Here is a 12919-nt window from a genome sequence, read left to right on the forward strand (position 1 = left end):
TCCTGCATCGCAGGATGTTCTGGGCCAGGGAGCTGGGCTCTGGAGACAGGAGTGGGCCAGCCAGGAGAGCTCACTTCCGGGGTACCACTTCAGGTTCCACCTAAGGGCCCCGAGGAAGAGATTTTTCTTCTTTTCTCTCAGTTGCCACGTGTGTGAGGAACAAGAATAGAACCACGTAGAACCCTGGTTTGAAAGGTTGGGCTGTCGTATATTCATAATTTTAACTGCTGTCCCTGCCACCAGCAGGGTGGTTCCCTGGGGGAAGCTCAGGCCCCTGGCTGGCAGGAGGCTCGCCCGGCACCCCTTCTTTAACTCTGGAGGATGTTGGTCCTGTGGACTCAGAAATTCTGTTAGCTCTACGAAGGTTTTATTTCTTGGACCCTGCTCACATTAACCACACTCAGGAGATTGACATCTAAAACCAAATGCTGTTTAATGCCCGACAACTAGGAAACTAAACCTCTGTTAGACCTGGGCTCCCGGGTCTGGGTTCTAAAGCCACCTTTCTAGGTGGAGCTCTGGAAGCTAAAGGTCCCTTGCTGTCCACTAAAACCTGGGACTCTCTTAGCCTCATTGAAGAGTCTTTGTATATTTGCTGTGTCAGTTGGCTTCCCCAGGCTAACCTGAGGGCTGTTATATCACCCTCTGTTTTCTCACTTATAGACACTTCATAGTCATGACCAGAAGGTCTGCAAGAAATACGTAGATATTTATGAAAATCATTATAACTTAACTGGATTATACTAGATTTAAACTTTATAATCCTAAGAATGTGTTAAATAAATTTGGGAAGTAATCTCAAATTGATCAGTGTATCTCACACTTACCCTAAATTGCCCCTGAGTAGTTGCTGTGTGACCTTGGGGAAAGCAAGGGCCATAAAAGGAGATTGGAGGACCTCATCTCTAAGGGCCTTTGGAAAACATTTTCAAAACACTGGCATTTTTTGTCTTATTGAGGCTGCCCAGAACAGACATTGATAGGATTCTGCTCTTGGAAACTTGCCTTGATATTTGCATATTGACACTGTTGGAAAGGCTGGGGTGTTGGTGTATTGCTGTAGCAGTGTTTCACTAAACTTCTGTTCCTGTCTCCCCAGTGCAAGAACTACATCAACCAGTATTCGGAAATCGCTGTCCAAATGGTGATGCATATGGTAGGTGGGGGAAGCTCCTTGTTGGTGTTCCTCTTTGTCTCAGGCGGTGATTTCTAGGATTTTGAAAATTGTGCAGTTTATTTTCCCTTTTTCACCTTTGAGTACTGAATTAAACCGAAAGGAGCCCTCTTTGAGCACCTGCAGTTGAGTATCGCCCCCTCGCGTTCCCCGGGCCGGAGAAAGGCGGAAGCAGCCTGACCCTCGGGACTGCCACAATGGCTTCCTTGCAGTTTGTCTGCCTCTGTGCCGTGAGCCGGCCATGAGATTTCTGGCATCTGGCTTTCATTCTGGGACCCGTGGAATAGTCTGCTCTGTAGCTCGGCCAGCCTGAGGATTGCTCTGTTGTAGCCTGAGTTCTGAGCGAGGAGAATCCGCCTCCCATGGTTGGTCCTCGCTCTGCAGCAGTGTCGGCTGTGGCTGCTGCTTGAGCCAGTAACTGCTGCCCTTGCTTCTGATATATCCAGGTGGTTGGGGGTGGTCCTCCACTATTAGAGGCAGAAAACATCCATCGCGTGGAGGGAAGCCAGCTAGCTCCATGCAGGGAATGGTACCAAGCAGGGTTGTCTGAAGGCGTCCTCACACAGGGAAGATGCCCTGGCCTCCTAGGATCTAATCTGCAGCGGGTGAGGGGTGGGTTGTATTCAATACCGCATTTCTTTCTGTCATGCTGACTTCCTAACTGCGTTGAGATTGGCCTGCAGTTCTCAAGTTTGTTCTCTAACCAGGGATCAGAAAGCTATGGCCCAGTAATTTTATTAGAATATAGTGATGCCCATATTTGCACTGAAATAGTAGGGTTGAGCAGTTAAGAACATAGGGCCTGTAAAGCCTAAGTGAGTTACTTTCTGGTCTGATCTGACCACTCAGGGATTCCATCAGGCACAAAAGAATTTTTGTGGAAATATTACTCACACCCTGCCTTGTTGTAAAAATAGTTTAAAGGCAAAAGGCTTTTGCATACAAAGACGTGCTGCTGAAGCAGGAAAAAATAAGCCTTTGATGTGACGTGGTCTAGTTAAGTGCTTCGTCATAGCTAACAATATTTTTATTCTTTTTAAAACTCATGCTACATAGACATACTTGGAAATAGGGATAATTACCCATATTTTTGCATTTTTGTCTAAACTTGTCTTGGTCATTAGATATTCTGCATGTACAGTTGTTAAACGGCTGCATAATATTCCATTGTATAGATAAAATTCCTTATGGCTGGTGTTGAGATTATTTTCAGGTTTGCTCTTAGGATAAAAAGTATGATGAACATAGAGAGCCAAAGAGATAGACATGCTCATCCCTGTTTTTTTTCCCTCAAGATAGGTAAATGGTAAGTGAGACTGGAATTGCTGAATAAAGGGCAAGGCTCTTGGTTCACAGGCTTGCCTCGAAGAGGCCACAGGTTTAGTTTTAGATCGCTGCAGTACAGTGAATCATATCACAATAAAGTGAGTCAAACGAATACTTCTGGCTTTCAAAAAAATGTCATTTGAAATTTAATATGAAAGTTAGGTTTGTACCATACTCTGTGAAGTAAGAAACAATGTATATACCTTAAATAAAAATACTTTATTGCTAAAAAATACTATCATCGAAGCCTTTAGTGAGTCATAGTAGTAACATTAAAGATTATTGATCACACAGATCACCTTGACTAACTAGTAAGATAAAAAAGTTGAAATGCTCCAGGAATTACCAAAATATGACACACAGACATGCAGTGAGCAGGTGTAACAGGGGGGTCAGTAGACTTGCTTGAAGCAGGGTTGCCCCAAACCTTCAGTTTGTGTAATCTGTGAAGCTCAACAAACTGAGGCATGCCTGCATTGTCAGACCAGGCTTCTAGGCTGGCATTTGGCCGCCTGGGGGCAGTCTGCCCTGAGACCTGGGCCAGGGCTCCGTGACCTCTCTGGGTGTATTCGATGTTCTAAGACGGTGCTCTTATTTGAGCAGCCCTATGTCTTGTTCCCAGCTGCTCATCACCAGCCTTAGGCCAGGGCCTTGCAGGCGAGGTGGGCTTGGCTTCTGAGCGAGGAGAGCCCTTCATAACTGGTGCTTTCCGGGGACTTGCTGCTCAGGGTTCTGATTCGGTGTCAGGGACAAGGGGACGGTGCACAGACAGGCTGGACAGTGTGGTCTGACTCTTGAAGGGAGAGCAGCTTTCAGGCCCCCATGTGCAGGCAGTAGTAGGAGCAAGACAGGTTGTTAAGATGCCTGAAAGGGCATTTCCCCTAAACTTCTGGTGACAGACGTTTTTACACCTAGTTAACTGCTTGATTATTGTTTTAATTTTTTCTTAACTGTTGTGTCCTTTCCTTTCTCTTATTTTCATCTCCGATTTCCTGTTTTTTTTTGTTCCACAGCAGGATCAGGTATGTGATGGGAATTTGCTTGTAGTAGTGGTTTGCTGCTGCTTGTAGTTATTTTGCTCGTCTTTTTTTGTATGGCGTAATCAGCTCTGACAGATACAAGGGATGATTGTGACAGGTAGGCTCCCTCTCTCTGTTAATAAATCGGCTTGCAGGGGGAGAGTCTCCATCTCCCTGTGTGATTCAGCACTGGAGGGGTCAGGGGTTTCGTTTCCCCTGCAGGGGGACCAGAAAATGAAGCCTGCAGAGCCTTATGCTCTGGTCAGATGAGGGAGTAGCCGGCCACGTGCAGGCCACCCGTGGGTGGGGAACCGTGGCTGGCCTCTGGCCCCTGCTTTCTGCAGTGCAGGCCTGACTCCAGTGGGACACCTTGTTTCTGTCAGGCCTCGGGAGAGCATTGCATGTCACAGTCATGTTTTTCATCAGCCCGGAAATGCTTCTGCTGCATGAGTGAGTCATTTGCAAATAGCGAGCAGACTGTTCCCCTGTCTGTTGGATCCAGAGAATTGGAAACAATCTCTTGATTATAGCTTCTGCCCCTCCGGGTGATGGGGTCCTTTGGGTTCTGGAGCCACATGAGATAGCTCGAGAGCAAGGCCACTGGTGGCAAAACCTGGGGACCGAGCCCGCCGACCGGGCTTACTGAACCAGTGCCCTTTCAGGGTTGTACTGAGCACTGCCCTCATCTAGTTCCAGAATTCAAGATTTTCAAAGGTATTGTGAAGTCTAATAGGAGAACACCTTGGTTGAAATATCTGAATTTTCACCTAGGCCTCCTTGAGGAGTTAGTATAGCAAAACTGGTCAGAGACAAAGCAGCCACACCTCCTGATCTTGGTCTTTTTTCTAAAAAGCTTGCTCTGTCTCCAACCCTTTTCTGATTTTTTTTCCCCCCATTCTTAAAGCCTGTCAGAGATAGGATACCATGAGCCATGGCAGTGGGCTTGCTGTCTCCCCTTAACAGGGCTTGTTTCTATAATCCTCTTCTCGCTGCTTTATGGTTTGGTGGTGGGAGGAAGATGCCATCAGGCCAGAGCAAGTTGCTGAGCGCATTTGTTTACAAAGTATACCCAGCATGTATACTTTACTTGCTCCTGGCCACCTTCATAGTGAAATGGTTAAGGGGTTGTCCAAACTCTAGTTCTCTGTGGTTTGGTGTCTGGAGGGGAAGGGCATCAATCTGTGCATCTTCTGACTTGAACAGCTTCATCACTTGGGGAGACTGGACTTTGGTGTGTGCTGTGTGTGTGCCATTATGAACAGACTGATTTTATAAAAAGTCAGTGTTTCCCCTTAATGCATCATTTTTAATGGTCCTGCCACTGAAAGATCTGGTATGGTTTTATTTGTAACACTTGGGGCTTTGTTAAGTCATGGGCATGCTGATTCTTCCTCCAGAAAGAACATACAGCTTATGTCCTCCTGAGAGCATGCCAGCTCAATGGGAAAACAGGTTCTAGAAGAGACCAGGTGGCCTTGGAGAGGATTCGCTTGCCAGTGAAATGTGCCAGAGGTCATGCTTCCCTGGGTGCTCCCTGGCTGGAGCGACATTGGTTGCTGATCTCCCTCTAAAGCTTTGCATGGCCTCCTTGGTACATCTGTATCTGCACAAGCCCCTTAGGTTTAATATGAGTCTTTGTCTGACCAAGCTTTGACACTGGGTCTAGGATGTTCCTCTGGCACCCTGACCTTTGTGTGTAAAGCGTGGGACAATGTGTGTGGGGAATGCGTGCCTGCTTCTTAACAGCTGCTTCTGTGCTCTTTTCAGCAACCCAAGGAGATCTGTGTGCTGGTCGGCTTCTGTGACGAGGTAAAGGAGATGCCCATGAAGACCCTGGTCCCTGCTGAGGTGGTCTCGGAGAACATCATCCCTGCCCTGGAGCTGGTGGAGCCCATCAAGGTACCTGGTGCCACTGGTTTACGATGCCCGGCCACCCCACGTGGTCACGCCCAGCACGGCACACACGCCTGTGGTTCCCTGCTCGGTTTCTAAGGTTACTTGAGTTTGAGACCATTAGTTCACAGCATTCGCCTAAACTCATGCAGCACCCTCATTGCCATATGTTTCTTTCCCGAGTTACACTCCCCGGTGCTCATGGGATCAAGTCTGCGTTTTTAACACACCATTCAAGGCCGCTTTGCAGGCCTGGCTCCAGCCAGACCTTTCTGATGTGCTTTCTGTGGCCGCTCCCACATCCTTCCCCACACTGTAGCCAGGGTCCCAGCTCGACGTTCCCAGAACACTCCCGGGGTCAGTGCAGGAGCTTCTCTGGGCGCTGCTGCTTCTGTTGTGTTATTTCCTTGGCCTCCTCCACTTGGTAAAGATCTCCTTCCTTCCATAACTGACTTCTGTTCAGCACTTCTTATGGGTGAGGCAGTGTTTTAGAGATTGAGGCCTACAGTAGTTTGTCAGCAGTGAACAGAATCATCCTTGTGTTCAAGGAGCACCCAGGTGTGTGTGCACACGGTGTGTCTCACCGCACGGCACGTGTGTGCACTTCTTGTTCTGGAACTTTCCGTGTCAGTGTCGCTTGACCGTTAGTGGTCTTGTCTCCTCCTGCAAGCTTCTTAGCATACGCCCTGTGTGGACCACCCATGGGTTAGGTGTCTGCCCTTCCGCCTCCTTGGTTACGCTGGCCACATTTCAGGTGCTCAGTAGACACACATGGCCAGTGGCTGCTGTACTGGATGGTACAACTAGAGAAGGTTGTCGTAGAAAGTTCTGTTCAACACTGTTTTATCAAAGATCGGCTCTAGAAAAGCAGTCTCAGGTGCTGAGACTTGAAAGTCAAGAGACGATCTCAGATGGGTTTAAAACTGTCTTCTAAATAGTAAAATAGTGCATCTTCTGTTCCTATTGCCTCATTCATCTCCCCAGAATGCATGCTGAATGATGAGGTGACTGGAACCAAACAGAGGTCGAACGGACAGCGCTCTAGGGTTGGGGGACAGTTCCTGCTTCTCTTCCTAGTTTTGGGCGGGAGGTGGAGCATGAGGGAAACGGGTTTCCCACTGTACAGGAACAGCAGGGCCCAGGGCTGAGACACGAGGAGGAAGCCACACCCTGTTTGGAAAGCAGCAGAAAGTGGCTTCTGGGTGACACTAGCGCGTCCTGGCCGCGGCCCCCTTTTAGAGGAGCAGGACCAGGGGGTGAGGCGAGGCTCTGGGTGGCTCTGGTTCTTCTCCTGCCCTTTTAACAGAAGGACCCAGCCCCCGCAAAGGCTGACATTTACTGCGAGGTGTGCGAGTATGTGGTGAAGGAGGTGGTCAAGCTGATTGACAACAACAGGACTGAGGTACGTGGATCTGGGGCATCTGCTGTGGCAGAGGGACAGCTTCTCCTGGCCCTGGAGCCAGAACGGCCTCGTGGGAGGGCCCGTGGGGCGGGTGAGGGACACCAGCCTGGAGGTCGGAACACCCACTCCCCACCAGCAGGTCCCTCTGGGCTAGGGCTGGAGGTGGCACCTCCCTGCTCTGAGCTCTGACCTTCGGGGGAGAAAACAGCACTTTACTTGTTGGCAGGTTTCCTGGTCCCATCAGCATTTTGAGTCTCTTCACCCCCATACAGCCTCCCATCTTTTCACTGAGCCTCTCTCGTGTTTCAGGAAGAAATAATTCACGCTTTGGAGAAAGTGTGCTCGAAGCTGCCCACGTCCTTAGCTGAGCAGTGCCAGGAGGTGGTGGACACCTACGGCAGTGCCATCCTGTCGATCCTACTGCAGGAGGCAAGCCCTGAGCTGGTGTGCAGCATGCTCCACCTCTGCTCCAGCCAGGGGCTGCCGGCCGCGACGGGTGAGCCCCGGGGCGGGTGGGACTGGCCAGCCCTCCTGGGTGAGGCGGGGCCTCGCCGGCACTGAGCCTGGGCTCTCTCGTGTAGTCCGTGTGATGCCGAGGAAGGACGGTGGCTTCTGCGAGGTGTGCAAGAAGCTCGTGGGCTATTTGGACCGCAACCTGGAGAAGAACAGCACCAAGGAGCAGATCCTGGCTGCCCTTGAGAAAGGCTGCAGCTTCCTGCCGGACCAGTACCGGAAGCAGGTATGCCGTGGGCTGCTTTCAGCCCCAACGTCAGCACCTGCTGGGGGAGTGTAGGAGCTGGGCGCTCACTGACTGTACCTCTGGGTGAAGTTTTGCCATTTCTGCCTCTGGCATGGAGTCCACTGAGGTTTTCTTAAAGGTGCTGTGTTGGCTCCAGTGGAGCCACCGGGAGGAAAATGAGCAGGTGTGGGTCGGTAGTTCACCTGGGCAGGGAGGCTGGCAGGGCCAGGAGTTCTGGCAGAAGAGCCTGTCGAGCGCCCCTCGTCTGCCCACGCTCTGCTTACACTCACCCAGACCCACTGCCGTTTCCCTAACAGTGTGACCAGTTTGTGACGGAGTATGAGCCGGTGCTGATAGAAATCCTGGTGGAGGTGATGGACCCTTCCTTCGTGTGCTTGGTAAGTCGTGTGCCAGGCTGGTAGTTTCCTGGGCAGTGCCGCCTGGCAGGGGAGTGCTGTGTGGACCCTGGAAGGGTTCCTCTCAGATCTGGGGCTGGAGGCAGAGTCTGGGGACAGTATGTGAGAGAACCAGGCTTCCAGGTCCCACCACTTTACCGAGCAGCCTTGCCTTTTTGGGAAAGTGCTTATTAGAGCTCTGATTCTAGTTGCTTCTAGCAGCTGATCGTCTCAGTTTTGAAAAGGATTAGCTGAGCAGACCTAATACTTTCTGCTCCTCTTGACCATATAGAAGATTGGAGCCTGCCCAGCAGCCCGCAAGCCGCTTTTGGGAACTGAGAAGTGTGTCTGGGGCCCGAGCTACTGGTGCCAGGACATGGAGTCGGCAGCCCTGTGCAACGTGAGTGACTGCTCTGTGGGCGCGCCTGCCAGGCCCGTGCCTGCGCTCCGGCGGAGCGTGTGGCGCCGAGGGGAGGGAGGCTCTGCTCTAGCAGGCGCCTCGGCGCTCAGCTCTCTACTTTGTCTTTGGGGTTAGGATGGGGGCACAGTAAGGCTGACGTGCGGTCACCAGCAAAGGAGGGCTCCCTGCGCGCTCGTCTCTGAGGAGTGATGGGTGGCGGGGGGTGTTCTCCAGTGTTCTTTGCTTCTGCCTTCTTGCTTTTGCCTTCAGTTCCCTTGTGACAGGGTCGGGTTCATAGGAAGTCGGTCACCCGAGGGATTGCACAAGGCCTGCTGGATTCTTGCACAAGGCCTCGTGTCCCTTGGCTCCCTCTTGCCCTGACTGGAGCCTGGCCTGGTTCTTCACCAGGGCCCGGCAGAGCTCTTCTCGAACCACCCTGGGCCCTGGCTCCCAGCTGGGCGGCCACTCCTGGGTGACTCGGGCTGCTTTCCTGGGTGGGGACGTGTGTCTCAACTTCTGTTACCTGGTGTTTCTTTGCGCAACTTTCTCTTCCTCATGGGGATTCTTTCAGTGAGCCAGTGTTGGGGGCGTTGCATCACCTTGGACCACGGCAGGGAGCGTGTGAGGCCCCCCACCTCAAGCCCCTTGCCCCAGTACCCTGCCTTGCAGCAGTCAGCGGTGGAGTGGGATCCCCTGCTCTCCTGGGTACCTGGGCCAATTCTGAGCTGGTGTGAGCGCTGACTGTTGGCTGAGGAGTTTTGCCTTGGAGCCCTCTGTGCAACCAGAGGGAGGGGTCCTGGCCCTACCTGCAGGGGTGCTGTTCACCCACTGCTCTGGACTCTTGCCTCATGAGTCTTAGAACCCCACCACATACTATGCCTGGGTTTAACGGAGATAATGACCTGGGTTTTCAGCATGTGGTGCCCTCCGGCTGATCTGGGCCAGGGTATCGGGTCCCCTTTCTGGGTGTAAGTCGGTCTTCTGAGTCTGTCCCTGTGTGCGGTTATGCAGAGGAGAGGGGCCTCTGGCTGGGGGTGTGAGCCGAAGCCTCCGGACAGAGGTGGTCCGTCCTCCTAGCTGGGCTTTGGGTGCTGAGGCCTCTGCCTAATCTTAACGAAGAAGTAGAGTCACCATCCCCTTTTGCGGGCCTGCTGGGTGCTAAGGGGCTGCGGGTGGAGTGTGTCACCTGCAGACTAAACTGTCCCCTCTCTCCTGTCAGGCCGTTGAGCACTGCAAGCGTCACGTGTGGAACTAGAGGCACGTTCCATCCTGGAGAAGCTGCAGCGTCTTTGCCTGCTTGTGTGTCTGGGGGAACGAACACAGATCTGTTGACTTTGTTATAGAAATAGGACCCCTCTCCTTGAGTCCCTCTCTTCTCTCCCTCGTTGTGGCATTGCTGTCGGTGGCATGCTGACGTCGCTGCTTCAGTGTCCCTTTCTCTCTGCTAGACAGATGCTGACAGCATACACTGGAGGTCTTCTGAGTCTGTCCCTGTGTGTGGTTATGCGGAGGAGAGGGGCCTCTGGCTGGGGGCGTGAGCTGGAGCCTCTGGACAGAGGTGGTCCGTCCTCCTAGCTGGGCTTTGGGTGCTGAGGCCTCTGCCTACTCTAACGAAGAAGTAGAGTCACCATCCCCGTTCGCGGGTCTGCTGACTGCAAAACAAAGGCAGTTTTATATGACAGATGAGCAACTCCGAATAATGAGGCTTTTTAAACAATGTGGTTCTCACTGTAATAGAGCTGGTGGGGCGGGGCTCGCTATCCCTGGGTCAACCTTCAGTTCGGCTTTTTTGTCTGTGCTGATGGATGTGTTGTTTGGAGTTCTCTGGTTCTGGGTGGGAGGGGAAAAAAACCAGTTCACCTGAATGTACCCTGCTAGCTCTTTGTGGAGGTCCCGTGGGCCTGCTCGTGTGCGTGTGTGCCCCCTGGTGACGCCTTCTGCCTGCTCTTGTGTCCACCCTGCTCTGGGCAGGACAGCCCCTCCCCTCCGGCCCCCATCTTGTAGATGTTCTTTTTGACCTGTCAATAAATGTGGACGACAAGCTCCTAAGCCTCTGGCTTCCAGGTAGAAGAGGTCTGCTGGGTGTGCCGTCCCGGGGCCTCGGCTGCCGCCCTGCCTCCTCCTCTCCCGTTTGCCTGCATCTTCTGTCCCACTTCCGGTTGCCAGGAGAGAGCAAGACATGCGGTTGCTATTAAATGAACTTAAGGATCTTTTGGTTTGTTTTGCACTAAAATTTCTGTGATTTAACAATAAAGTCTGTCAACCAGAGCCTGAGTGTGTGTGATACCTCAGCCAGAAGAGTTTGCCTTCTGAAGGGCTCCTGAGGCTCTGAACCTGTAAGTGCCCAGCAGTCCTCAGGCCCCGTTTGGCCACAGGAATGAAGTCCCATCATCTCTGGTTCTCCGTGGCAGCCAGTGGTCAGGGAGTGCCCCCGAAGATGGGTCCAGCTCTGGCCCGTGCTCACCCCCACCGCCCCCCTGCCCCAGCCCAGTCCCGCGGGTAAGTTTACCAGAGCAACATGCCGGTTCCTTGTGAGTTGCTTTTCTTTTTAAAATTCAGACCATGCCAGAGACGTTCAGTCCGTACCAACTGAACAAAACCAAGGGTAAAATATTGAGGGAATAACTTAGTTTAAAAGAGGGATACACATGAACATTCTACATTCAGAACCCAAGGGAACATCAGTCATTTTCTCTTTATGAACCAGGAACGTTTGGGAAGCCAGTGAAATGGAGAGAGTGCTGTTTGCTGACATTGACTGTGTGTAGGGAGACAGGGAGGACTCCCTGCCCCCACCTGCATGTCCAGTCAGGGATGTGGCAGAAATGTGCTGGGACTGAACTGGAGTCCAAGAGTCAAGGCCGGGCAGGGCATGCCTGCGCTGGGCTCCTGTGCAGTGGGGCTAGGGTTGGGGGGACAGGGCTGGGGTGGGAGAGGGGAGAGGGCCGGCTTGGCCTCTTTCAGCTCAGCCTAGGCCAAGTCGGATCAGACTCCTGGGCTCTCGGTGACCCTCCTTACCTCATCCTTAGATGCTTACCATTTGTTTGGTTTTCCTAAAAAAATAACATTTTATGAAGGTAGAGATCAGATGCCGAATGAGCGTCTGGCAGAAGTGGAATCCGAGCAGCTGAGGCAGGCCCTGCTGCTGGGCCAGCCCAAGGCTGTGTGCCCATAGCTGCCCCCGGAGGGGCCTGCACCCTGGAGGTCCTGCCCCTGCTCTGGCCCTGGGGGGCACTGGGCTGCTTATACCAGGTGGGCTCCCCGCATCTAGTCAGAGCTCCGTGATCTCCAGGGGGCTCTCCATGATCACGTCGCGAAGCTTGTGCAGGGGTGTGGATTTGGCGGACTCTGTGCGGGCGTTGCGCTCGAAGGCGCTGGCCTCGGCTGTCGTCAGCGTCTCCAGGGAGCGGCCCAGGCCCTTCTGGTCATCCTCGGGCAGGCTGTTGAGGTCAGTGGCCAGCAGCGTGCCCGTGCTCCCATGCATCACATGGATCCCGTCTGGCCCTCTGAGCTCGGTAGGCGGCTTGTGGCAGAAACGCAGGCTGCCCTGGCCAGGGCTGCACTCCCCTGGCTCCTCTTCCAGCTCGGTCTGGATCAGCTGCAAGAGGCCGGGACCCCCACATGCTCAGGGCCTGCCCATGGGCAGGTCAATGGCCCCAGAGTCCTACCTGCTACGGGCTTGTTTTCTCCCTACCGCACACAAGGAACCCTGGGGCTTGTGTCACAGATGCCTGCGCAGCCTATGACCATGTTGCTCAAACGGTAAAAAGGAGAACCATAGATGCGTCTGGTGCTACAGGTGTGTTTCTGCAGAGCATGGGGTTCCTGTGAGAATCTGTGTAAGTTCCTGTATTCACTCTGAGGCCTGTGAAGATCCTGTGACTGCAACTGTGGAACCTGGGCTTGTTAGTGGGCTGGCCTCAAGCAGGATCAGCTCTCACTGTGGCAGGTGGGAAGTGTCCACAGTGGAAGCTGGAGGGGACTGGTAAGGTCAAGCAGAGACTCAGCGAATGGTGCTTCTGTCCTGTGTGGAGCGTTTCTGTTTTCACCTCTGGCAGTGGGGAATATTGGCCCAGCTGGAAGTCTGAATTTTTTAGATAAAGTCTGACTGTTTAAAGTGATTGGCATGGCACTGCAGTCAGTTTCTAAAATTGACATGATCTCTCAAGGATACCTTCTTGGGGTTTCTCAGATCTGAGAAACACTGCCTCAGCACCCACCCATCCCTGGGAAAGCCCACTGCAGAGTCCAGAGAGCAGAACCTAACTCTCGACTCCCTGGACCCCCACCCACTGCAGTCTTGGGTCCTAGCTGCATCTCAGAGACTCCAAGGAGGATGAAAGAGAGGGAGGGAGAGAGCACCCCCAGGGCTGGGGCACAGCACACAGCTCCCAGCCCACCCGCTACCTCGGAGATGGAGGAGTGGCAGGAGGAGGCTTTTTGCACCATCCGTTGTGCAAAGAGCTTTTTGAGCCGCAGGTAATCCTCCAGGACCACCTTCAGCAGCGAGCCCTGGGGGAGGGAGAGGGTTAACCCCCACCAAGGCCCTCCCCTTCCTGCCCCAACCCCCA

General features: G+C 53.0%; 2 protein-coding genes across 4 annotated transcripts in view; one reads left to right on the plus strand and one right to left on the minus strand.

Moving 5' to 3' along the window:
• PSAP (prosaposin) overlaps nucleotides 1–10601 on the plus strand; it is a 32622-nt gene extending 22021 nt beyond the window's left edge. The window contains exons 7-14 of one of the 2 annotated variants that reach the window (XM_068981836.1): nucleotides 1100–1156; nucleotides 5287–5418; nucleotides 6719–6814; nucleotides 7124–7310; nucleotides 7396–7553; nucleotides 7871–7951; nucleotides 8241–8348; nucleotides 9568–10601. In XM_068981836.1, coding sequence (XP_068837937.1) covers nucleotides 1100–1156; nucleotides 5287–5418; nucleotides 6719–6814; nucleotides 7124–7310; nucleotides 7396–7553; nucleotides 7871–7951; nucleotides 8241–8348; nucleotides 9568–9603 — 855 coding nt within the window. In that variant the 3' untranslated portion in view covers nucleotides 9604–10601. The remainder of the gene's footprint in view (nucleotides 1–1099; nucleotides 1157–5286; nucleotides 5419–6718; nucleotides 6815–7123; nucleotides 7311–7395; nucleotides 7554–7870; nucleotides 7952–8240; nucleotides 8349–9567) is intronic. The other variant, XM_068981837.1, reaches the window with a different exon arrangement.
• A 1018-nt stretch (nucleotides 10602–11619) lies between these two features.
• The window catches only part of CDH23 (cadherin related 23), a 388322-nt gene continuing 387022 nt past the window's right edge, over nucleotides 11620–12919 (minus strand). The window contains exons 68-69 of one of the 2 annotated variants that reach the window (XM_068981694.1): nucleotides 12756–12860; nucleotides 11620–11946 (exon numbers count right to left, since the gene is read on the minus strand). In XM_068981694.1, the coding sequence (XP_068837795.1) occupies nucleotides 11620–11946; nucleotides 12756–12860 (432 nt within the window). The remainder of the gene's footprint in view (nucleotides 11947–12755; nucleotides 12861–12919) is intronic. The other variant, XM_068981695.1, reaches the window with a different exon arrangement.

Source organism: Capricornis sumatraensis, chromosome 10 (genome assembly GCF_032405125.1).
Source record: "Capricornis sumatraensis isolate serow.1 chromosome 10, serow.2, whole genome shotgun sequence".
Taxonomy (NCBI): domain Eukaryota; kingdom Metazoa; phylum Chordata; class Mammalia; order Artiodactyla; family Bovidae; genus Capricornis; species Capricornis sumatraensis.